This window comes from Panulirus ornatus, chromosome 41 (genome assembly GCF_036320965.1).
Source record: "Panulirus ornatus isolate Po-2019 chromosome 41, ASM3632096v1, whole genome shotgun sequence".
Lineage (NCBI taxonomy): Eukaryota > Metazoa > Arthropoda > Malacostraca > Decapoda > Palinuridae > Panulirus > Panulirus ornatus.
In genome coordinates, this window is record NC_092264.1 from 19,944,986 (window position 1) to 19,971,126 (window position 26,141).

At 39.1% G+C, this 26,141-nt stretch overlaps 1 protein-coding gene across 1 annotated transcript in view; it reads left to right on the top strand.

Moving 5' to 3' along the window:
- The window catches only part of LOC139761770 (uncharacterized), a 122,221-nt gene that overhangs the window by 87,022 nt on the left and 9,058 nt on the right, over nt 1-26,141 (top strand). The window contains exons 7-10 of the mRNA XM_071686207.1: nt 7,198-7,414; nt 10,468-10,719; nt 13,045-13,350; nt 18,151-18,286. Coding sequence (XP_071542308.1) covers nt 7,198-7,414; nt 10,468-10,719; nt 13,045-13,350; nt 18,151-18,286 — 911 coding nt within the window. The remainder of the gene's footprint in view (nt 1-7,197; nt 7,415-10,467; nt 10,720-13,044; nt 13,351-18,150; nt 18,287-26,141) is intronic.

A 26,141-nucleotide genomic window follows, 5' to 3' on the forward strand; every position in this document is an offset into this window, starting at 1 on the left:
TCATACACAAGGCTTTCACAAGCTCTTCTCCTTTCACCAAACAACTCTCCATGACTCTTTCACTTTGTATATAACCCTTACCCAAACACCCTACATCTGCCACCCACCTTCAAAATACTGAATCCATCTCCTCCTCACTTCATCACTACCTGTTACCGTTTCCCCTTTTGCCCCATCATTGATTTTTTTTTTTTTTGTCTTTTTTTTCTCTCATACTATTAACCTCCTTCTGAAATACTATTAACCTCCTTCTGAAATTCATTAGCCATGAATTTTACTAATAGTTGCTCACCCTAACTCTCATTTGCCCTCTTTCAACCCCTGCTTCTTCCTCTTGACCCCTACCACTTTCTATTACACATTTCTCAATCATTTGCACTCCACCCATGTAAGTACCCCCATACCCATCCCTTTCTTCTTCCACTAGCAATTTCACTTCATCTCACTACTCTCCACCTTCATTTTCTTTTTTTACCTACCCACCTCCCACCTTCTGCAAGCCATTTAATTCTTTTGCACATTCAAACTCACACCCATGCTAATCTGTCCCTCAACCCTGCTAAACCTAATAACCTTGTCTTTATTCACATTTACACTCATCTTCCTCCTTTCACACACTTCCAAATTCAGTCACCAACTTCTGCAATTTCTTACTTGAATTTGCCACCAGTGCTGTATCATCAGCAAACAAAAACTGACTCTCCGGGTTTTCTTACGCTTTCCAAACAGTATACTCTCCCCTCTCTCTATGGCTCCTGCATTTACCTCCCTCACCATTGAACAGCCATGATATCACACACCCCTGCTGCAAACCAACCTTCACATGGAACTAATCACTCTCTCTTCCTACTCATACACACACCTTACACCCTTGATAAAAACTTCTCACTGCTTTTAGCAGCTTTCCTCCCACACTATATATTCTCATAATCTTCCACAAGACATGTGATTTCTCCAGTCCCATAAATGCCACATACAAATCCATCTGTTTCTCTCAGTATTTTCTACTCTCATTCTTTCAAGCAAACCACTTCTGAAACCACATTGTTCCTCCCCAGTCTGATGCTCTGTACATACCTTCTCCCTCTCCATCAGTACCTTCCCATACAACTTACCAGGTACACTCAACAAACTAGAGAGTATAGGGAAGGGAGCTCTCAACTGATGTAGGTAAATGTAAAAGTAGATTATGGGAGATGAGTGATTTGCTTATACACCTGGCCTCAAGAAGAATGATGAAGAGTGGCATTTTGGAAGCAGACGAGTGAATGTGTCAATAGTTTTCATATGAGACATCAGGTATTAGAGATGGGCAACTTGATGTGGTATTTGAGGGTGTAATTGGGGGGGAAGAGTATTCAGGTAGATGAATGGAAATTGTGAACAGCTTGTGGAGTTTTGAGCTGAAAAAGGACTGGTGACTGGGAATACCTGGTTTTGAAATAGGGAAATACTCATGTGGAGAAGGAAAGATGGTCAGCGGGTATTCAAACCCAATTTCCCCTATTCATACCCACAACCAAACTAATTGTCTCTTTGCTCAGCTACACCTAATAACTTTGGTTTTATTTACATTTACTTTCAATTTTCTTCTTTCACACATCCTCCCAAACTCAGACACCAACTTCTGCAGTTGTTCACTTGAATCTACCACCAGTGCAATGTCATCAACAAACAATGACTGATTCATTTCCTAGGCCTCCTCATCTCTCCCCAACTGTAAACAGATTAAAGATTTATGATGACATCACACACCCTTGCTGCCATCACACACCCTTGCTGCAAACCCACCACCACTTGGAACCACTCACCCTCCTCTCACCCTAATTGCATAAGTGCCTTATTCCCATTGTTTTTGTTTTCATCCCACACCATACATTTGTAACACCTTCCACATAGCATCTCTGTCAAACCCATCATAAGCTTTTTCCAGACTCGTTAATGCCACGTAGTGTTCCTTTTGTTTCTCTAAATATTTCTCACACATATTCTGTAAAGCAGTCACTTTATCCACAGTTATTTTACCACTCTTGAAACAGCAATTTTTTTTCCCAGTCTAATACTTTGTGCATGCTATCACTTTCTCAGTCACCAGTCTTCCATACAACTTACCAGATACACTCCAGAAACCTATACCTTTGCAGTTCAAACACTCACCTTTACCCTACTTGTCTTTTTACATTGGCACTATCCATGTATTCTCCCAGTCCTCTGGCATCTCACCGTGACCCCTACACACACTGAAAATCCTAACAAATTAATAATACAGTCACCACTCTTAAAAAGTTCATCTGCAATACCATCAAATCCAGCTGCCTTGCCACATTTAATCTTGCACAAGGCTTTTACCACCTCCTCTTTTCACCAAACCACTTACCGTGACTCACTCACTTTGCAGACTTCCCCATATCAAATGCCCTGCACCTGGCACCTTATCTTCAAACATATTCATCAACCCTTCAAAGTGCTCACGCCTACTTTTCAACTCACCACTGCTTGTTACCACTTCCTCACTTGCCCTTTTTGCCTATGTTCCCCTTTGTTCTCTTGTTTTTCTCACACTTTTAACTTCTTTCAAAAGCATCATATTTTCTCTGAAGTTTGCTGATAATTGCTAACTCCAACTCTCAGTTGACCTCATTTCAGCCCCTGCACCTTCCTCTTGACTTATTGGTGCTTTCTCTTGTAGATCTCTCATCACTCACAATCCTTCACTGTAACTACCATCCATATATCTCTCTTTTCTCTATCACTAGCGATTTTACTTTGTCATCAGAGCGTTTCACTTCCCTTTCTCACCTGCCCACCTCTAACTTTCTAAATGACATCCACTTCTCTCGTACATGCCAGCACTGCTTCCCTAAGTACCTTATGGCCCTCACCCACTCCCCTAGCTTTGTTTACTTTCACCTTTTGCCATTCTACATTCAATATTTTCTGTTCTTTCTTCACATAATTCTCTTTCCCAAGCTCACATTCTTTCACCACTCTCTTCTCACCCATATCATTTCCTCTTAGGCAAAAATCTGTACAAATCTTCTCCCACACCTCTGCCAGGTAATGATCAGATATTCCACCTGTTCCCCCTCTTAGCACATTCACATGCAAAGGTCTCTTTTTTTTGTATACCTTTCAATTAGTATATAATCCAATAATGCTCTTTTACCATTTTCCTTACTCACTCATGTATATTTATGTATGTTCCTTTTTTTAAGTGGTATAGCCTCAGTTTCCAGTCCTTTTCCAGCACACAACTCCACAAGCCATTCACCACTCATTTATTTTCCTGGATTACCCCCCTCACACACACATATGCACACACACACACACAATTATACCCTCAACTGCCACATTACATTCACTTTTGCATTTAAATCGTCCATTACTAGTACTCAGTATCTTGTATCAAAACTGTTGATGCCCTCATTCAGCTGTTACCAAATCGCTCTCCTCTCTTCATCTATCTTCTTGTGGCCAGGTGCATAAGCACTAATAATGACCCATCTCTCATAATCCACTTTCATTTTTACCCAAATCTGTCTGGAGCTCACTTCCTTTAATGCGTTTACACATTCCCACAACTGTTTCAGGAGTAGTGCTACCCATTCCTTGACTCTTGCTCTATCCCTCTCACTAACCCATGACTTTACCCTACGGTCATTCCCAAACCGTTCTTCCCTCTTGCCCTTAACCTTTGTTTCTCTCAGAGCTAGAATGTCCAGGATCCTTTCTACAAACATAATACTTCTCTCTCTTTTCTTCTCATTTTGTTTACATCCACACACATTCAGACACTCCAGCCTGAGACTTTCAAGGAGGATAAGCACTCCCTGCATGGTTCTTTCTTATGCTTCATCTTATAGAAATGAAAATACATATGGTATTTGCATTGTGGGCATGAAGTCTTGGGATATGTTGAAACAGTGTTTATAATGTTTTAGGGAAGTGTGATGTCCATAGCATAAACAGGAAAGTGTGACTTGTTTTTGTCTAGAAAGTGTGCTTCTGATGGATGTATATGTCTGAGACTGAGTAGATAGGGTGGTCGTTTTAAGTGCTTGTTAGATCATTTCAGTGTGTATGTGTTTCGTCACTGATATATTAATTGGGGTTTGGGGATAAGAGATTAGAAGTTGCTGATGTGTGAGGCAGGTGTAAGTTTTCTATATCTTCTTGGTGGTTGTTGGTTAGTTATGGGATGGTTTGAGTGGAAGGAGCCTTGTGCTCTTGTATGGAATTGATTGCTGAGCATGATCAGCTGGGACTGTATTTGGGTTATCTTTGTTTCATTATGAAGGTGTTGAGTGTTTGTGGTTGCTAGGCAGCCAGTGATTGTTCTGAATGGACTGTTTTTTGTGGTTTGAAGCTTTGTTATCTTTGCTTTCGAGAGGAAGGAAGACCAGACAGGTGAAATCTATTTTACACTGGAGCGGAGGAATTGATGATAGAGGATGCTAAGTGATTTATTTTCTCATAAAAATCTGATTCCAGTTAGTGTTCTGATAGCATTTAGTTTGTGTTGCTTTTGTAATGATACTGTTGGTGTGGGGAGTGTGTGTTATGTATGTCATGTGTGATGCCTGGAGTGGTTGTTGTTTTGTTTAAGGTGACTGGAGGATGTGAGCTGAATTATGTGTGTATAGGGTTAGTGATTAAAGACTAATGTGGAGATGCAAACATTCTGTTCTTGATAAGCCATTATTTCAATGATGTTATATCATGCTGCATGCTTGTGTGGTTTCAGGGTGTTGTAGTGTGTTTGTGAGGTTGTTTGCATATGAAAGGACCTTCATGTTGTGTTACGCTAGAGGTATTGGGAAGTCATTTATGAAGAGATTGAAGAGAATTAGAGAAAACTATTCCCAGGGGAATTCCAGTGTAAAGTGTTTTGATTGTGTAGCCATTGGAAATGACTCTGTTGTGGTGGCAAGCTATGAGATTGGCTAACTACTTTTTGTTATTGTTATGGAGGTTGGTGTGAAGTATCTTTTGGATAAGGATGTGTTGGGGTCTGTATTATATACTCTGTTGATGTCTCTCACCACAAGCACTGTGCAGGAGAGGGGCTGTAGGTGGTTGAAGTCCTCTGGAACATGTTATATGAGATCATTGTGTAGCTGGGTGGTTGGGTGGCTGGATCTGAAAGTATGTTGTTTGGGTGTCACTGGGATGTTTTATGTGATTCTGTTGTGGATCAGTTTTCAGAGAGTTTGGGCTATGATGTGATAATAGTGATGAAGGGGGGTAGGATAAGGGGTGTTGGACAGTTTAGTGTTTTAGGTTTAGGATAATGTTAGCAAGTTTCTACTTTTTTTTGTAGTCAGGAGTGGTTGAAAATATCTGTAAAGTGCCTGGATTGCAAATTGGCCAAATTTTTTAATTCAAAAGTTCAATATTTTTTCAGGCTGAAGCAAGAGAGTTCATTTGCTTGTATCAGTGGGAGTGAAGGGTGGGTGGGCAGTTGTTTTGGGAAAAATTTTGTTTTTCCATAATTTCCCTAGGATATTATATGAAAGGGTATTGATTGAAAGGGGTCAAGGCATATACAGAGCATCAGACTGGGAAAGAGCAGTGTGGTTTCAGAAGTGGTAGAGGATGTGTAGATCAGGTGTTTGCTTTGAAGAATGTATGTGATGAATATTTAGAAAAACAGATAGAGACGCTCTGTGGAAGGTAGAATGAGTATATGGTGTGTGAGGTAAGTTGCTAGAAGCAGTGAAAAGTTTATATTGAGGATGTAAGGCATGCATATGAGTAGGAAGAGTAAAGTGATTGGTTCCCAGTGAATGTCGGTTTGTGGCATGGATGCGTGATATCTCCATGGTTGTTTAATTTGTTTATGGATGGGGTTGTTAGGGAGGTGAATGCAAGAGTTTTGGAGAGAGGGGCAAGTATACAGTCTATTGTGGATGAGAGGCCTTGGGAAGTGAATCAGTTGTTCACTGATGATACAGCACTGGTGGCTGATTCGGATGAGAAACTGCAGAAGCTGGTGACTGAGTTTGGTAAAGTGTGTGAAAGGAGAAAGCTGAGAGTAAATGTGAATAAAGGCAAGGTCATTAGGTTCAGTAGGGTTGAGAGACAAGCTAATTAGGAAGTAAGTTTGAATGGAGAAAAACTGGAGGAAGTGAAGTGTTTTAGATATCTGGGAGTGGACTTAGCAGGGGATGGAACCATGGAAGCGGAAGTGAATCACAGGGTAGGGGAGGGGGTGAAGGTTCTAGGAGCATTGAAGAATATGCGGAAGGCAAGAACATTATCTCGGAGAGCATAAATGGGTGTGTTTGAAGGAATAGTTGTTCCAACAATGTTATATGGTTGCGAGGCATGGGCTGTAGATAGAGTTGTACAGAGGAGGGTGGATGTGTTGGAAATGAAATCTTTGAGGAGAATATGTGGTGTGAGGTGGTTTGATCAAGTAAGTAATGAAAGGGTAAGAGAGATGTGTGGGAATAAAAAGAGTATGGTTGAGAGAGCAGAAGAGGGTGTGTTGAAATGGTTTGGTCACATGGAGAGAATGAGCAAATATTGACAAAGAGGATATATGTGTCAGAGGTAGAGGGAACGAAGAGAAGCAGGAGACCAAATTGGAGGTGGAAGGATGGAGTGAAAAAGATTTTGAGTGATTGGGGCCTGAACATACATGAAAGTGAAAGGTGTGCAAGGAATAGAGTGAATTCGAACGATGTGGTATACCAGGGTCAATGTGCTGTCAGTGGCTTGAACCAGGGCATGTGAATTGTCTGGGGTAAACCACGGAAAGTTTTATGGGGCCTGGATGTGGAAAGGGAGCTGTGGTTTGGTGCATTACACATGACAACTAGAGACTGAATATTAATGAATGTGGCCTTTTTTGTCTTTTCCTAGTGCTGCCTCATGGTGGTGGTGGGGGGGGGGGGGGGGGGGGGGGGGGACAGGAATGGATGAAGGTAGCAAGTATGAATATGTACGTGTGTATGTATGTGTATGTCTGTGTATGTATACGTTGAAATGTATAGGAATGTATATGTGCGTGTGTAGGCGTTTATGTACATACATGTGTATTGTGGGTGTGTTGGGCCATTCTTTTGTGTGTGTCCTTGCACTACCTTGCTAACATGGAAGACAGTGATTAAGTATAATAAAGTAATAGATTAAATATTTAAGATTTATAATATAAAAAAGAAAATTGTACTTTGTGTGATTGAACCTCAGCAGACATGTGAACATGGAAGGTATTGATGCAGCAAGTGAACCACAAGAAGCAGGACCTCTATTCTGGACCCCACCAACCCCAGACTCAACTCTGCCACCCCTAGAATGGGCCCCATCAACCCCAGAATGGATCCCACCAGCACCAGACCTGATGCTTCTGGCTCCTGCTCCCAGTGCCCTGATATTGGCCCTTGACCTCTCTGACCAGGCTGTAGCACAGGTCAGTTGACCATATCCCATGATCAGTGTCACAAGTTGAATTAGCTCATCATAACTTAACAATCACCCTTGAGCACAGCAGTGCAACTCATATATGTAATGGCCTGGTTTCTGACCTGACCCTTAAGGGTTAGGTCAAAGGCTTTGGCTGCACGCTTAAGGGTTGTACTCTCATATTCAAGGGTCACACATTTGTGCTCAATGGTCATACTATCATGCTTAAGTTGAACTTTCTTTTAGATTCTTCTTGTGAATGTTTGTATGATACATTCATTTCTATGTCAGGTCCCACTGCTCATGTGGAGCTCCTGTTATATCTGCATAAGCTTATAACTCAAGTAATTTGAAATAACTGGTATGAGAGACAGAGCGAATTGAACCATAGAACTTTTCCCCCAAATCTCATTACATCTTTATTCCTGCTCAGTCACTGCAGATCTGTTTTCTAGAGACAACCACACCCTTCTTGAAATTAGGTGTCCTGATTTGACATTACCTCATGGAGTCTTAAGAGACCTTCACTCCAAGAGCCCAGGCTGGCCCAAGCTGTTGGATTGGGTTGTTTGTCAACCCAGCTGTTGGAAGCAGCAGCCCTCAGGCCCACATAGCCCTCACAGCCTGGCTGGTTTAGTGCACATTATAGGTACTTGTCCAGTGCATTCTTGAACTTCACCACCGTGATAATAGATGGCAATGTGTTGAAAAGTCTTGTCTTGGGCCCTGGATATTTAAGGTGTTTTCTGTTTTTGTACATAAGTTACCATTGGATTTTATAGGTAGTATTTTACAAAGTCTTCCATGCCCATTGTGCCAGTAGGATGTTATTTCTGAATGTAAGTTCGAAACCATACCTTTAAGGATTTTCAAGGTGGAGATGATGATATACCTCTCACATATGTGCTCTAGGGAGTATAGCCCTAGTGATTTCGCCTGTTCCCTGCATTTTAGTTCATGTATGATATTTATATTGGCTATGAAAGATCCCTGGACACTCTAAATCTGCAGTTTCACCTGCCTCGTAGGATTATGTTAGAATAGAACAATATTTAAACCCAGCCATCCTTCTGCATGAGACAACTGTTGTTTTGTTGTGTTCGCTGAAGTTTCGTTCATCAGGCACTATTACACCAAGGTCTTTCACAAGATTCACCTGGTTTATGATAGAGTCTGTGCCTACCCAGTCTTTTGTTTTTTGTTTTTTTCATTTTCCCCATACCAGAGGAGTTGATATTATCCCATTGAAAAGCATATTGTTCTTGGTCTCCCAGTTAAAGACTTTATTTATGGCATTTTGTAGCCTTTTAACATCATCTATTGATGTGATTTTCATACTTATTTTTGTATCATCTATGAAGAATGATATGGAACTGTGGCTCATGTTTACATCAGTATCAGATATAAGAATGAGGAACAGGTGGGGTGCCAGAATCATTCCTTGGGGGGACAGCCTTTTGCTATGGAGGCACTGGAGATGGCATGGTTTGCAGCCATATGTTGAGATCTGTTTTTTAAAAAGTTGTGTATCCATCTCCCAATTTTTCCAGTTATTCCCTTCTTTCATATTTATGTGCTGTGACACCATGGTCATATTTGTCAAATGCATTTGCAAAGTCTGTGCAAAGCACATCAGCATTTCCTGTGCTTTCCAGAACTTCAACAATCATATCATAGTAGTCAAGAAAATTTAATGAAAAAATATATTTTCGGTTAAATACCACCTTCTAGTGGAATTCTAAAATTGCTGAAAATGGGAAGGGTATGCTGTAATGGATAAACTTTGGTAATGAAAGGTTAACTGACATGTTATATTGTAATGAAACAGGATTATGGTTGGTTATTTAAGTGAATGTAGCTTTATTCATTCAGAACTTCCAAATATTAAGGTTGTCTTGAGGTGGTTTCTGACATCTAAATCTGGGTTGCTTGAGCAATTTCTGTGCTGTGATCTCTAATGTTGTGACCTGTGCTGCCATCTCTTTAGTTCAGACCTCTCATGTTAGTACCTTCTGTGCTGTGTCCTTTTGCATTATGAGATCAAGTGTTGAGATCTCTGTAATGACATCCCAAGTTTTGAACTCCTGCATTATGACCATCTAAGTTGTGACCTTTTATGTCTGTATTGTAACCTCACAGGCTTTAATGACCAGCAATGTGACCTGTATTGTAACCTCCTGTGCCTTGGACTCCTATTGTATGAGTTATGATATGACCTGTGCTGCAATTTTCTGCATTGTGATCTCACACTTTTACCACCTATGTTGTGTGCTAATGTGCTGTGACTTCTTATGCTCTGACCACCTTTGCCATGATTTTTTGCACTGTGAACTGTACTGTGACCTTTGTATATACTATGTGACCTGTGCCATGAACTGCATTGTGACCTTGTACATTGTGACCTGTGTACCTTCTGTGTTCCAAATAGACCAGAAGAATGAGCAGGCCAGCTTCTGGGCTATCATTTTTCTCCTTGATTTAGAGCTGCTGTATAACAATAGTAGTTCTTAGAAACACGAAATATTACACTTACTAACATTCTTTTTTTTTTATATATATCCCTGATCATTATCAATTATACAAAATATACTACCACACCTACATATATGCAAGAACAATTTGACGTTTATTGGTGGCCATCTTTGGGCTAGAGGTTTGTCTTTTTATCACCAAGACAAGTAAATTAGTTTTTTCCGGTAATTTCTCCCCTTTTTCAAGAGAAAAGCACATTTCTAACACCAATGGTTAATTAAGATTAGCTAAATTGTGTTAGCCAAAATCAGTATTACTATATCAGATATTATCAATACTGCTATTGAGAAATTTTACACTAGAACATGCTGAGATGTTTAATGAGGTGTTTGATGTAGATGGCCGAGAAAAAAATGTAAGTGTAAAGAAAAAACTTACCTATATTAGCTACTCTTAAGCACATTTTAGTGTAAGAACAAGAGAGAATCCTCAAGACATTGTTCTCTCTTAAACAAGTATTCAAGAGAGCCATTGGAGTGCACATGGTGTAAACCATTACATTTACTGACTGGCCACCTGTTTTTCCAGGTCAACATGGACACCCTCAGAGGAGGCATCTTGCGCTGGTTGTGGAGTCTGGGAGCAGATGTGAGGGTTGGAGTCCTAGCTGCTTACAACAATGCTTCTTACCCCCTAACCATCGGATCCTTGCTACCTGCCCCCACCACAGCCTCAGAGTTGGAGGATGAGCTTACATTTCTGCCCTCTGGGGATGAGGTGGAGCATGGAGTGTATGGTGGTGAATACTGCCTCGCCTGTGTCCTGGCAGAAGCTGCCAAGGTCAGTTACATAGGTGATGAGTGGATGCCATTATTGACTTTACTAATGATAGATTATAGAAGCATCTTTTATGAGGATTCTGTAACTTGGAGGTTGCACTCAGTCAGGAGCAAGAAGTTCCCCTGTGAGACTATACTCCTTTTCTTCCATTGATGATACAACCTCAGTGAAGGTGACTTTTCACACATGGTGTAACCATAGAGTCTGGTGACACCAGTTTGATATTTACTAGTGACTAAAACTTGGTGACCTGCTACCATTCCTTGGTTCAGGCACCAGCAGTAGTTACTAAATATTTCTTATCTTATACTGCAAGTGATGCAGTAATCTGTCTGACTTACTTATTTCAACTTTTTCCTCACCTGAAGAAACCCAGAGGAACAATTGAAATGTTGGGTTTCATGTCTTAAGTCTCCAAATTTTTGGACAAGACAAAATTAGAAGGTAGAATTATAAATGGACAAGACTGAAATTATTCAAGATTTTAGAGTGACTAGACAAGTGGCAGATGAAATTTATCAAAGACTAATGTAAGGTAATGTATTTTGAAGATAAGAATGCTAAACACAGACATCAAATGCAGAACTGCATTTGGAAATTTGCTAAAATAAAAGAATGATTTTGGAATTATTTATGTATACTGAAGTGTCTAGGTGCATGTAAACCAGATTCTAGGTTTCAGCTAGGGATGTTTGACTACAAAGCACTGGAAACAATTCTGTCCTTCTTAGTCTCTTAAAGAGAAAACAAAACAAAACAAAACTACAAGAAAGATTGGAAAAACTGGAACATATACAAAGACAGGCAACAGAAGTCTTAGTTATGAGGAGATGCCAAGAAGGTTACATATCTTTACTCTCAAGAAACATAAAGTCTCTGGTGACATGATACAAGTTTTCAAAGTTTTGAATAAATTAGGCTGTGTAAATCACATAGATCTTTTTGAAATACAAAAAAATACAATAACTGGGAAAATGTAATAAAAATTAAAGCTGAAAGATGCTACACTGACATGAGAAAAGTGTTTCTCTATATGTGTGGGAATACATTACCATCGGATTTTGCTAATGCAAACTTCCTTCAAAAACTGGTGAGATGAATTTTTCATCAGTTCAGGTGTCTACTAAATGAACATGAGGGAAAAAATATATAAACATTGATTTCTTTTTCTGATTTCAGACCCTAGAAATATATGATAGTGCAGCAGAGAGTGGGATATCATAGTAAAATTTCATCATAGGAGTAGCTCATACATTCTCCTCTGTTGAATTCCATACAGGCTCACTTTACAAATGAATGGTATATTTTTCATTCTTTTTCTTGCTGGCTGTGATTGTCAGAAGAAGTGGAGAGTGAAGAAAAAGCTTTCATGATATTCTATCCTTACTGCATCCACTTTGAATAGAAACAGATTTTTTTTCATAAATGATCACCATTTCCCACATTTGGGAGACATTGCTAGGAAAAGACAAAGAAAAGCCACATTCGCTCACATACATTCTTTAGCCGTCAAGTGTATGGCACTGAGACCACAGCTCCTTATGCACAACCAGGCCTCACAGACCTTTTCATGGTTTCCTTCACATACCCTAGTTCAGTCCATTGACAGTACATCAGGTTCTGCATATCTCTTCATTCTAATTCACCCTATCCTACATGTTCAGACCCCCATCACTGAGAATCTTTTTCTTTCTGTCCTTCCATCTCCGATTTGGCCTCCCCATTCGCCTTGTTCCCTCCACTTCTGACACATATATCCTCTCTGTCAACCACTCTTCACTCATTCACCATTTCAGCACACCTTCAGAACTCAACCAGACTTTTTTATTACCACATCTCTCTCTTACCCTTTTATTACTTGCTCTATCAAACCACGTTTCACCACTTACTGTTCTCATACATTTCATTTCCAACACATCCACCCTCCTTCACACATCTTCTATAGCCCATGTCTTGCATCTCTGTAACTTTATTGGAACTTCTATACCTTCAAACATACCCATTTTTGCCATCCCTGATGATAGTTTCTCATTCCACACATTCTTCTGTGCTCCTAGAACTCATGCCCACTCACCCACCTAATGACTCACTCCTGCTTCCATGATTCCATTTGCTGTCTGATTTAAGTTCAAAGCAGATAACCTGGACATAGGCTGATGAGCTTTTCCCATTTACTCCCATGTTTAGTGTTACCAAGAGGGAATTCTCATCTTTTAATGACATTTTATTCATTTGTAGATTAAACTTAAAACAGTTGATTTATGATGAAGAGTTCTTGATAATAGAATAAGTCGCAGTGTATTTAATGATCTGGCATGGTTGCAGATGCTGGAGGTAGGTGGTGCAGAGGCTGGTGCTGGAGTGATGCTGTTGTCTGCCTGTTCCCCTATGGTCTCCCTAGCCAACCTTGCTCATGCCACACGTGCCAGCTTCTCCATTCACACCTTTGTCTTATGTCCTACCACTGAACCTCTGTTTGACCAGCTGGCAGGCTCAGGTGGCTCCTGGGTTTTGCTTGGACCTACACTGACTGGAGAGGACCATCTAGCTGGGGAGCAGGAAGTGGCCTTCGTGCTAACTGCAGCCACAAGAATTGCTCTTGCCACACCCGGAGATCCCACACTTGTCAGGGTCAGTATCTGCTTAGTCTAGACTAACACCAACTGGACATTGATACTGTGTTTTTGGCTTAAGATTTGGCATACTGTATCATTCCTTAAGTCATATTGAACAGCTTATGCTTTGCTTACTTGACAAAGTTGTAGATGGAGTGGATGCGCAAGGGATTGGGGAAACACTTTTCGTAGAGCAGGGTGTGTGGAGTGAAAATGGTAATGATGAATGCAAGTTATGGGAGGGCATGGAAGGAGGTGTGGTATGGATGGGTATGAGTGAAAAATTATCAGGAAAGAGAAAAAGAAGGATGTGCAATTTTGCTATCACCAAGAATATGGGAGGGTGTTATAGAGCATGGGTGAAATGGATCAAGAAAAGTGTGGGTGAAAGGAAAGATTGGGATTGTGAAGTATGCATGGATACGTGTAAATGTGCATGTGAATATGAAGACTGTTATGAGGTAAGGAGGAAATGAAGCTTTTCTTGAGAAATTTAGTTGACTGTATAAAGGGTTTTCACCATGGATGTAAGGCGTGTGTACGAGTAGGAAGAGAGGAAAGTGATTGGTTCCCAGTGAATGTCGGTTTGCGGCAGGGGTGCATGATGTCTCCATGATTGTTTAATTTGTTTATGGATGGGTTGGTTAGGGAGGTGAATGCAAGAGTTTTGAGAGAGGGGCAAGTATGCAGTCTGCTGTGGATGAGAGGGCTTGGGAAGTGAGTCAGTTGTTATTCATTGATGATGCAGTGCTGGTGGCTGAATCGGGTAAGAAACTGCAGAAGTTGGTGACTGAGTTTGGTAAAGTTTGTGAAAGAAGAAAGCTGAGAGTAAATGTGAATAAGAGCAAGGTTATCAGGTTCAGTTAGGTTGAGGGACAAGTTAATTGGGAGGTAACTCTGAATGGAGAAAAACTGGAGGAAGTGAAATGCTTTAGATATCTGGGAGTGGATTTAGCAGTGGATGGAACCATGGAAGCAGAAGTGAGTCACAGGGTGGAAGAGTGGACCGAAGGTTCTGGGAGTGTTGAAGAATGTATGGAAGGCAAGAATGTTATCTTGGAGAGCAAAAATGGGTATGTTTGAAGGAATAGTGGTTCCAACAATGTTATATGGTTGCAGGGCATGGGCTATAGATAGGGTTGTGCGGAGGAGGGTGGATGTGTTGGAAATGAAATGTTTGAGGACAGTATGTGGTGTGAGGTGTTTTGATCGAGTAAGTAATGAAAGGGTAAGAGAGATGTGTGGTAACAAAAAGAGTGTGGTTGAGAGGGCAGAAGAGGGTGTGTTGAAGTGGTTTGGTCACATGGAGAGAATGAGTGAGGAAAGATTGACAAAGAGGATATATGTGTCAGAGGTGGAGGGAACAAGGAGAAATGGAAGACCACATTGGAGATGGAAGGATGGAATGAAAAAGATTTTGAGTGATTGGGGCCTGAAAATACAGGAGGATGAAAGTTGTGCAAGGAATAGAGTGAATTGGAACGATGCGGTATACTGAGGTGGATGTGCTTTCAATGGGTTGAATCAGGGCATGTGAAGCACCTGGAGTAAACCATAGAAAGGTCTGTGGGGCCTGGATGTAAAAAGGGAGCTGTGGTTTCAGTGCATTACACATGACAGCTAGAGACTGAATGTGAACGAATGTGGCCTTCTTGTCTTTTCCTAACGCTACCTTGCGGGAGAGATGCTATTTTATGTGTGGCAGGAAGGTGACAGGAATGGATGAAGGCAGCAAGTGTAAATATGTACATGTGTATATATTCCTAAGAGTCCACGGGGACTCTTAGGAATATACTTGATCACGCACAAAATTGTGATCCTTTCCAATGTGTATATATGTATATTTCTGTGTATGTATGTATACGTTGAAATGTATAGGTATGTATATGTGCATATGTGGGCGTTTATGTATATACATATGTATGTAGGTGGGTTGGGCCATTCTTTGTGTTTCTTTACGTTTCCATGCTAATGCCAGAGAGAGCGACCAAGTATAATAATAATGATAAAAATAAATGGTTTTGAGAATAAGAGAGATGTGGTTGTATTAGGTTATATGAATGCAAAAGTGGGATGTGATGACATTGGTGAGATAGTTGGTAAATGGGGAGTGCCTGGAGTAAATGAGAGTGGAAGTTATCTTATGGATGATTATGCTGAGAGGGTTGTATTCCCTGCAAACACCTTTTTTCAGCACAAGATAATCCACAGATATACGTGAATGAGCAGTGATGGAAGAGAAGAGTAGAAGGCTTTGGTTGAGTATGTAGCAGTGAATGAAAGATTGAGAAAGGCTGTGGTGGATGGTCAGGTCGTAAGAAGATTCTTCAGAGACTTTGACCATCCCGCAGTTCTTGTGGGGATAATGATCAGGGAGAAGTGGAGGTATGGTGTAAGGAAGAATGGAGTGGTAAAAGTTTTGGTAAGCGAGATGAATCACAAAAAATGCCGGGTGGAATATGAAAGGAAGGTAACTGAAAGCTTAGATGGAAGTTCAGTGCATGTAGGAATGCAGTCAGATGTGAATGAGGTGTTTAAAATGTTTAGAGAAATACTATTAAAGGTTGTAGAAATAGTAGTTGGATACAAGGTAGTAAGATACAGGAATAAAAAGGGCAGTACATGTTGATCGGAAGAGATTAGAAATGCTGTGGAAGAGAAGAAAAAGGAGTATGGTAGATTGCTCTTTAGGAATGTACTAGTGGAAGTTCAGCAAAGGAGGGGGAAAAATACAAAATATGTGAGCGGAATGTTAGGAAGCTGATAGAGGAGAGCAAAGAAAGAGTAGATGAAGATGGTGGAAGAAAGTCAAGTGAAAAGTTTGGGGATAATATGGCACTATACCAGAAGAAGGTGAAAAAGGACAGAGGTGGATATAAGAGTGGAAATGTTGATGTGAAAAATAAGGAAAGGGAATTGCTGAATCAAAAGGAGGAAGTGAAAGGAAGATGGAAGGAGTATTTTGAAGACCTGATGAATGTGGGAGAAGGGGAGGCAGCAGTTGTTGCATGTATGGGTATGGAGGAGGAAAGGAAGAGGATACAAGTGTAGGGGCCTGTTGCAAAGAAGGAGGAAAGGACAATAATGACGTTGAAGATAGGAAAGGCAACTGGAGTGGATGGGATTATGGCTGAAGTGCTGAAGTTTGAAGGGGAAAGTGTGATAGAGTGGATGCATCTTATATGTAATTTATTATGGAAACAGAAAGTTGTGCCTGAAGATTAGGTGAAAGCTATTATTGTTCCTTTGTGCAATAGAAAAACTGCTAAGGATGTATGTTGCAATTATAGGGGAATAAAGTCTATTAAGTATACCAGGAAAAGTGTGTGCAAGAATATTAATTGACAGTGATGGAAGTGAATCAATGCAGAGTATGTGAAGAGTAAGGGGGTTTTAGGAAAGGTAGGGGATGTATGGATTAGATTTTTGTAGTAAAGATGACCAAGGAAAAGTATTTAGTGAAAGATAAGTTGTATGCCTCTTTTATGGATCTGGAGAAAGCATATGACAAAGTCAAATGGAATGCTTTGTGGGATGTCTTTAGGATATATGGTATGGGTGACAACTGTTGGATGGTGTAAGAGTGGATGGAGAGCTGAGCAAAAGTTTTAGGATACATGTAGGTGCGAGGCAGGGCTGTGTGATGTCACCGTGGCTTTTTGATATATACATGGATGGAGTGTTAAGAGATATGAAAGCAAAACTAGGGAAAAGGGGTGCAGAGATGGAGTGTGGTGGTAAGATATGGTGGCTAATGGCAAGCCTGTTTGTGGATGATACTGTATTGTTTGTGGAGAGTGAAGAGGGATTGCAAAAGGTTAACCGTAAGTGTGTTTTATGATGCGTGCAAGTGTAGTAGATTGAAAGTGAATGCAAGTAAAATTTAAGTCATTGTGTTTGAAAGGAAATGGAGAAAAAGTATAGATTTTGTAAAACCATATAAATGAAAGAAGAAAGTGTACTAAATTGTGCTGTGGATATAGGGGGAAAAAAGAGTGGAAGAGGTAAAAGAATTTAAGTATCTGGGAGCTGTCTTGGGTAAGTGTGGTGATGTGGAATGAGAGATAAGGTAGAAAGCAGTACAGAGTAGAAGAGTCATTGGGTCCCTTAATAGAATAATGGATGGTAGAAGTATAAGTATGGAGGTGTCGAGAGGCTTAAGGGCAGCATAGTCCTCCCAACTCTGACCTATGTAGCCGAAACATGGATGTAGAATGAGGCACAGAGGTCAAGAATTGAGGCTGTGTGAATGAGCTATTTGAGAAGAACATGTTGAGTGACTAGATGGAATGAAGAAAGAAATGAAAGAGTGTGTGAGAAATGTGGTATGGCAAGGAATGCAAGGGGAGTGAATTTTGGAATGGTAGAATGTTTGAAACATAATACTTTGAGGTGGTTTGGGCATGTGGAAAGCAAGACTGGGAGTTTACAAGGAGAGTGTATGATAGTACAATTAAGTGGGTTGGTGTGAGTGGATGACCACCTGTGACATGGGCAAATATAGTGGAGGAATACTGAAGGGAGAGAAACAGAAGAAGAATGTGTGAAATGGTGTATTGCCATGGCCACCCCTTGATGGGAGTTCCTGGAGGGAGCGGGCATGAGAGATATAGATAGACAGATGATGCTGAAGGGAGAAATCACATTGTAATATCATAAGCTTATAACTTACTGAATTTCAGAATATAGTTGATATTCACTGTAGATATATTTAAAAACTATACATCACAGTAAATCACAGATGAAGCTCAAGATAATGTGCATGACATAAAATATTCATATCAAAACACTGTTACCATCTTATGTTTTTGATCAGGTGGGAGGGTCAGTGTCAAAGGTATCAGAGGTGGACGTGATGAGTGGTGGGCCATACAGCACTGTGACAGGCAGAGTAACCATCCCACCTGCACATGACTACCTTCTCATGATCATCACCACACAGTACCATGCCAAGTTAAGTGTCCTTATTTTTCATCAACATTTAATATGTTTTTGCTCTTTACATCATTAATTTATTGAAGAAGCTGTTTTGTGTTGGACACTGTGATTTTAGTTCTGTATGCTATGTTAACTCTGTTAGTCCCCATCCCATGAAATACCAGAAGTATTAATCAGTATGACTGAAGATCTCATAGTTGTCTTGCAAGAAGTGCTATGTTCTAGCTCCTGACCCACAGTGGCGTATCTAGGGTATGGCAGCTCGGGTAGGTGCCCTGGGTGCCACTTGAAGGGAGGCACCACTCAACAGCTTTGTTTTTTGACATATGCTACCCGATTGACATTTTTAACGGTTTGGTTTTGTGAGATAAGAAAAGAAACTCACCTACTTTTCAACTTTAGTAATATTTTGCCACTATCAGTTGCATTTCCGCTTCTACATTACATCCACTGTATGTACATTTTTAATCAAGCCAGGGGCACAATTTCAGTGCTTTCCATAGGCTCTATTTCCCGTAGATATGCCCCAGAATACTTAGGGGTATATTTTAGCTCAAAATACTTTTTGTTTCAAAACTAAAAGATAAGATATTCAAACACATCTATACTTAAAATAATCATGGAAATTATATCATAATGCTCTCATTTACAGATACATACTCATTGAATACAATGCAATGGGGCAGAAATATTTTAAAATTGACTTCATTCAACATCTTAATTAAGTGTCATTAAGAGGACTAAATGTTATTATAACACCATATTTGTATTTAGCATGAGGAAAAATTTCCTATAATGAGTTTTTAAAGGAAATTTATTTTTCTGAGAAAAATACCAAATAGTTCAGGGTATTTTTTAGCTTAAAAACTTTTTGTTTCAAAAGTTCAGGGTATTTTTTTGCTCCAAAAACTTTTTGTTTCAATAGTTCGGGGAATTTTTTTGCTCCAAAAACTTTTTGTTTCAAAAGTTCAGGGTATGTTTTAGCTCCAAAAACTTTCTGTTTCAAAAGTGAAAGATAAGGTATTCAAACACTTCTATACTTGAAGTAATCATGGTTAATATATCATAATGCTCTCAATTACCGATACACACCTAGTAAATAAGATGCAAAGGATCACAAGATATTTTGAAATTTTTATTTTATTATACTTTGTCGCTGTCTCCTGCATTAGCAAGGTAGCACAAGGAAACAGGCGAAAGAATGGCCCAACCCACCCACATACACATGTATGTACATACATGTCCACACATGCACATATACTTACCTATACATCTCAATGTATACATATATATACACACACAGACATATACACATATACACATGTACATAATTCATACTGTCTGCCTTATTCATTCCCGTCGCCACCCCACCACACATGAAATAACAACCCCTTCCCCCCACATGTGCACGAGGTACCGCCAGGAAAAGACAACAAAGGCTACATTCGTTCACACTCAGTCTCTAGCTGTCATGTATAATGCACCAAAACCACGGCTCCCTTTCTACATCCAGGACCCACAAAACTTTCCATGGTTTACCCCAGATGCTTCACATGCCCTGGTTCAATCCATTGACAGCACGTTGACCCCGGTATACCACATTGTCCCAATTCACTCTATTCCTTGCATGCCTTTCACCCTCCTGCATGTTCAGGCCCAAAGCACTCAAATTCTTTTCCACTCCATCTTTCCACCTCCTTTTTGGTCTCCCACTTCTCCTCGTTCCCTCCACCTCTGACACATATATCCTCTTTGTCAATCTTTCCTCACTCATTCTCTCCATGTGACCAAACCATTTCAAAACACCCTCTTCTGCTCTCTTAACCACACTCTTTTTATTACCACACATCTCTCTTACCCTTTCATTACTTATTCGATCAAACTGCCTCATACCACATATTGTCCTCAAATATCTCATTTCCAGCACATCCACCCCTCCTCCACATAACCCTATCTATAGCCCATGCCTTGCAACCATACAACATTGTTGAAACCACTATTCCTTCAAACATACCCATTTTTGCTTTCCAAGATAACGTTCTCGACTTCCATACATTTTTCAACGCTCCCAGAAATTTTGCCCCCTCCCCCACCCTATGATTCACTTCCACTTCCATGGTTCCATCTGCTGCCAAATCGAATCCCAGATATGTAAAACACTTCACTTCCTCCAGTTTTTCTCCATTCAAACTTACCTCCCAGTTGACTTTCCCTCAACCCTACTGTACCTAATGACCTTGCCCTTATTCACATTTACTCTCGGCTTTCTTCTTTCGCACACTTTTCCAAACTCAGTCACCAGCTTCTGCAGTTTTCACCCGAATCAGCCACCAGTGCTGTATCATCAGCAAACAACAACTGCCTTCCCAAGCTCTCTCATCCACAACAGACGGCATACTTGCCCCTCTTTCCAAAACTATTGCATTCACCTCCCTAACAACCCCATCCATAAACAAATTAAACATCCATGGAGACATCACGCACCCCTTCTGCAAACCAGCATTCACTGAGTACCAATCACTTTCCTCTCTTCCTACTCGTACACATGCCTTACATATGTACGAGTGTACATATATTCTTAATACCTCCCACAGAGCATCTCTATCAACTCTATCATATGCCTTCTCCAGATCCATAAATGCTACATACAAATCCATTTGCTCTTCTAAGTATTTCTCATATTTTCTTCAAAGCAAACACCTGATCCACACATCCTCTACCACTTCTGAAACCACACTGCTCTTCCCCAATCTGTTGCTTTGTACATGCCTTCATCCTCTCAGTCAATACATTCCCATATGATTTCCCAGGAATACTCAACAAACTTGTACCTCTGTAATTTGAGCACTCACTTTTATCCCCTTTGCCTTTGTACAATTTTGAAATTAATTTTATTTAACACCTCTGTTGAGTGTCACTAAGATGACTAAATGGTATTTTAACACCATATTTGTGTTCAACATTGAAAAATATTTCTTATTATAAGTTTTTAAAGGAAATCTGTTTTTCTGAGAAAAATACCAAAAAACTTTGTTTCAAAATTGAAAGATAAGATACTCAAACACTTCTGTACTTGAAAGAATCATGGAAAATATATCATAATGCTCTCAGTACCCAATACATACTTGGTGAATGCAATACAAAAGAACAGGAAATATGTTGAAATTGACTTCATTGAACAGCTTAACTGAATGTCATTAAGACAACTAAACATTATTTATCACCAGATTTGTATTCAGCATGAAAAATACTTCTTATAATGAGTCTTTAAAGGAAATTTATTTTTTTGAGAAAAATACCAAAAATTATAGGTAATAGTTCTGGAGTTTTCTTTAGCTCCAAAAACATTTTGTTTCAACATTGAAAGATAAAATGTTCAAACACCTCTGTACTTAAAATAATCATGGAAAATATGTCATAATGCTTTCAGTTACCAATACATATCCAGTAAATATGATGCAAAGGAGCAGAAAATATTTTAGAAATCATCATTTAACAGCTTGAGTGTCATTAAGATGACTAAACATTATTTTAACACCAGATTTGTATTCAGCATGAAAAATACTTCTTATAATGAGTTTTTAATGGAAATATATTTTTCTGAGAAAAATACCAAAAATTGAAGGTAATAAATACTTCAGGGTAATATTTAGCTCCAAAAACTTTTTGTTTCAAAATTGAAAGATAAGATAATCAAAATCTTGTATACTTGAAATAATCATGGTTAATATGCCATAATGTTCTCAGTTACTTATATATACCTAGGAAATAAAATGCAAGAAATTAGAAAATATTTTGACATTGATTTCATGTAACAGCTTAATTAAGTGTCATTAAGAAGACTAAACGATATTTCAGCACCATATTTTTATTTAGCATGAAAAATACTTCTTGTAATAAGCTTTTAAAGTAAATCTGTTTTTCTAAGAAAAATTTCAAAAATTTAAGGTAATAATAGTTCAGGGTATTTTTTAGCTGAAAAACCTTTTGTTTCAAAAGTGAAAGATATATTCAAATACTTCTATATCTGAAATGATCATGGAAAATATATAATGCTCTCAGTTACCGATATAGAATCAGTAAATATGATGCAAAGGAAAAAAAATATTTTGAAATTAACTTCATTTAACAGCTTCATTGAATGTCATAAAGATGACTAAATGTTATTTTAACACCAGATTTGTATTCAGCAGGAAAAATATATTATTATTTATTATACTTTGTTACTGTCTCCCACGTTAGAGAGAATGCGCAAGGAAACAGACGAAAGAATGGCCCAACCCACCCACATACACATGTATATACCTACACGTCCACACACGCACATGTACATACCTATACATCTCAACGTATACATATATATACACACACAGACATATACATATATACACATGTACATAATTCATACTGTCTGTCCTTATTCATTCCCGTCGCCACCCCACCACACATGAAATGACAACCCCTCCCCCCGCGTGTGCATGAGATAGTGCTAGGAAAAGACAACAAGGGCTTTATTCGTTCACACTCAGTCTCTAGCTGTCATGTACAATGCACCGAATCCACAGCTCCCTTTCCACATCCAGGACCCACAAAACTTTCCATGGTTTACCTCAGATGCTTCACATGCCCTGGTTCAATCCATTGACAGCACGTCGACCCCGGTATATCACATTGTTCCAATTCACTCTATTCCTTGCAGGCCTTTCACCCTCCTGCATGTTCAGGCCCTGATCGCTCAAAATCTTTTTCACTCCATCTTTCCACCTTCAATTTGGTCTCCCACTTCTTCTTGTTCCCTCCACCTCTCACACATATATCCTCTTTGTCAATCTTTCCTCACTCATTCTCTCTATGTGACCAAACCATTCAAAACACCCTCTTCTGCTCTCTTGGCCACACTCTTTTTATTACCACACATCCCTCTTACCCTTTCATTACTTACTCGATCAAACCACCTCACACCACATATTGTCCTCAAACCTCTCATTTCCAGCACATCGACCCTCCTCCGCACAACTCTATCTATAGTCCTTGCCTCGCAACCATATAACATTGTTGGAACCACTATTCCTGAAAACATACCCATTTTTGCTTTCCAAGATAACGTTTTCAACTTCCACACATTTTTCAACACTCCCAGAACTTTCGCTTCCTCCCCCACCCTATGATTCACTCCCACTTCCATGGTTCCATCCACTGCCAAATCCACTCCCAGGTATCTAAAACACTTCACTTTCTCCAGTTTTTCTCCATTCAAACTTACCTCCCACTTGACTTGTCCCTCAACCCTACTGTACCTAATAACCTTGTCTTATTCACATTTACTCTCAGCTTTCTTCTTTCACACACTTTACCAAACTCAGTCACCAGCTTCTGCAGTTTCTCACCCGAATCAGCCACCAGCACTGTATCATCAGCGAACAGCAACTGACTCACTTCCCAAGCTCACTCATCCACAACAGACTGCATACTTGCCCCTCTTTCCAAAACTCTTGCATTCACCTCCCTAACAACCCCATCCATAAACAAGTTAAACAACCATGGAAACATCACGCACCCCTGCCGCAAACCAACATTCACTGAGAACCAATCATTTTCCTCTCTTCCTGCTCGTACACTTGTCTTATATCCTCGATAAACACTTTTCTCTGCTTCTAACAACTTGCCTCCCACACCATATATTCTTAATACCTTCCACAGAGCATCTCTATCAACTCTACCATATGCCTTCTCCAGATCCATAAATGCTACATACAAATCCATTTGCTTTTCTAAGGATTTCTCTCATACATTCTTCAAAGCAAACACCTGATCCACACATCCTCTATCACTTCTGAAACCACACTGCTCTTCTCCGATCTGATGCTCTGTACATGCCTTCACCCTCTCAATCAATACCCTTCCATTAATTTCCCAGGAATACTCAACAAACTTATACCTCTGTAATTTGAGCACTCACTTTTATCCCCTTGGCCTTTGTACAATGGCGTTATGCAAATATTCTGCCAATCCTCAGGCACCTCACCATGAGTCATACATACATTAAATAATCTTAAAAACCAGTCAACAACGCAGTCACCCCCTTTTTTGATAAATTCCACTGCAATACCATCCAAACCCACTGCCTTGCCAGCTTTCATCTTCTGCAAAGCTTTTACTACCTCTTCTCTGTTTGCCAAATATTCTCCCTAACCCTCTCACTTTGCACAACACCTCGACCAAAACCCCCTATATCTGCCACTCTATCATCAAACACATTCAACAAACCTTCCAGATACTCACTCCATCTCCTTCTCACATCACCACTATTTGTTATCACCTCCCCATTAGCCCCCTTCACTGATTTTCCCATTTGTTCCCTTGTCTTATGCACTTTATTTACCTCCTTCCAAAACATCTTTTTATCTTCCTAAAATTTAATGATACTCTCTCACCCCAACTGTCATTTTCCCTCTTTTTCACCTCTTGCACCCTTCTCTTGACCTCCTGCCTCTTTCTTTTATACATCTCCCAGTCATTTGCATTATTTCCCTGCAAAAATCGTCCAAATGCCTCTCTCTTCTCTTTCACTAATAATCTTACGTCTTCATCCCACCACTCACTACCCTTTCTAATCTCCTATACTTGAAATAATCATTTAACATATATCATTATGCTCTCCGGTACCGATTCATACCCAGTAAATACGATGCAAAGAATCACAAAACATTTTGAAATTGACTTCAGTTAACACCTTAATTGAATGTTGTAAAGACGACTAAATTATATTTAACACTAGATTTGTATTCAGCAAGAAAAGTACTTCATATATTGAGTTTATAAAGGAAATTTTTTTTTTGTGATAAAAATCCCAAAATTGAAGGTTATTTTTGGGCATCAAAACTTTTTGTTTCAAAATTGAACGATAAGATATTCAAACACTTCAGTACTTGAAATAATCATGAGAAATATATCATAATGCTATTAGTTGCTGATACATACTCAGTATATAAGATGCAGAGTAACAGAAATATTTTAAAATTGACTTCATTCAACAGCTTAATTGAGTGTCATTAAGAGGACTAAAGGTTATTCTAACATCATAATTGTATTCAATGGAAAATACTTCTTATAAAGAGTTTTTTAAGGAAATTCATTTTTTGAGAAAAATACCGAAAATTGAAAGTATTTTTTAGCTCCCAAAGCTTTTTGTTTCAAAATTGAAAGATAAGATATTCAAAGAGTTCTATACTTGAAATAATCATGGAAAATATATCATAATGCTCTTAGTACCCAATACATACTCAGTAAATGTTTTAAAATTGACCTCATTTTCCAGCTTAACTAAATGTCATAACATTATTCTAACACCATATTTGTATTAAGCAGGAAAAATACTTCGTATATTTAGTCTTTAAAGGATATCTGTTTATCTGAGAAAAATACCAAAAATTGAAGATAATAGTTCAGGAGATTTTTTAGCCCAAAATACCTTCTTGTTTCAAAATTTAAAGACAAGATATTCAAACACTTCTATACTTGAAATAATCATTCAGCATATATCATAATCCTCTCAGTTACTGATACATACTCAGTAAATGCAAAGGAACAAAAAATCTTTAAATTGACTTCATTTAAGAGCTTGATTAAAGATGATGAAGATGACTAAATGTCATATTCAGATTTTATTCAGCATTGAAAATACTTCTTATAATGAGTTTTTAAAGGAATTCTATGTTTCCGAGAACAATACCAAAAATTGTAGGTAATAGTTCAGGGTATTTTTTAGAGGACTAATCATTATTTTAACACCAGATTTGTATTCAGCATGAAAAAACTTCTGATAATGAGTTTATAAAGGAATTTTTTTTTTTTTTGAGAAAAATGTCA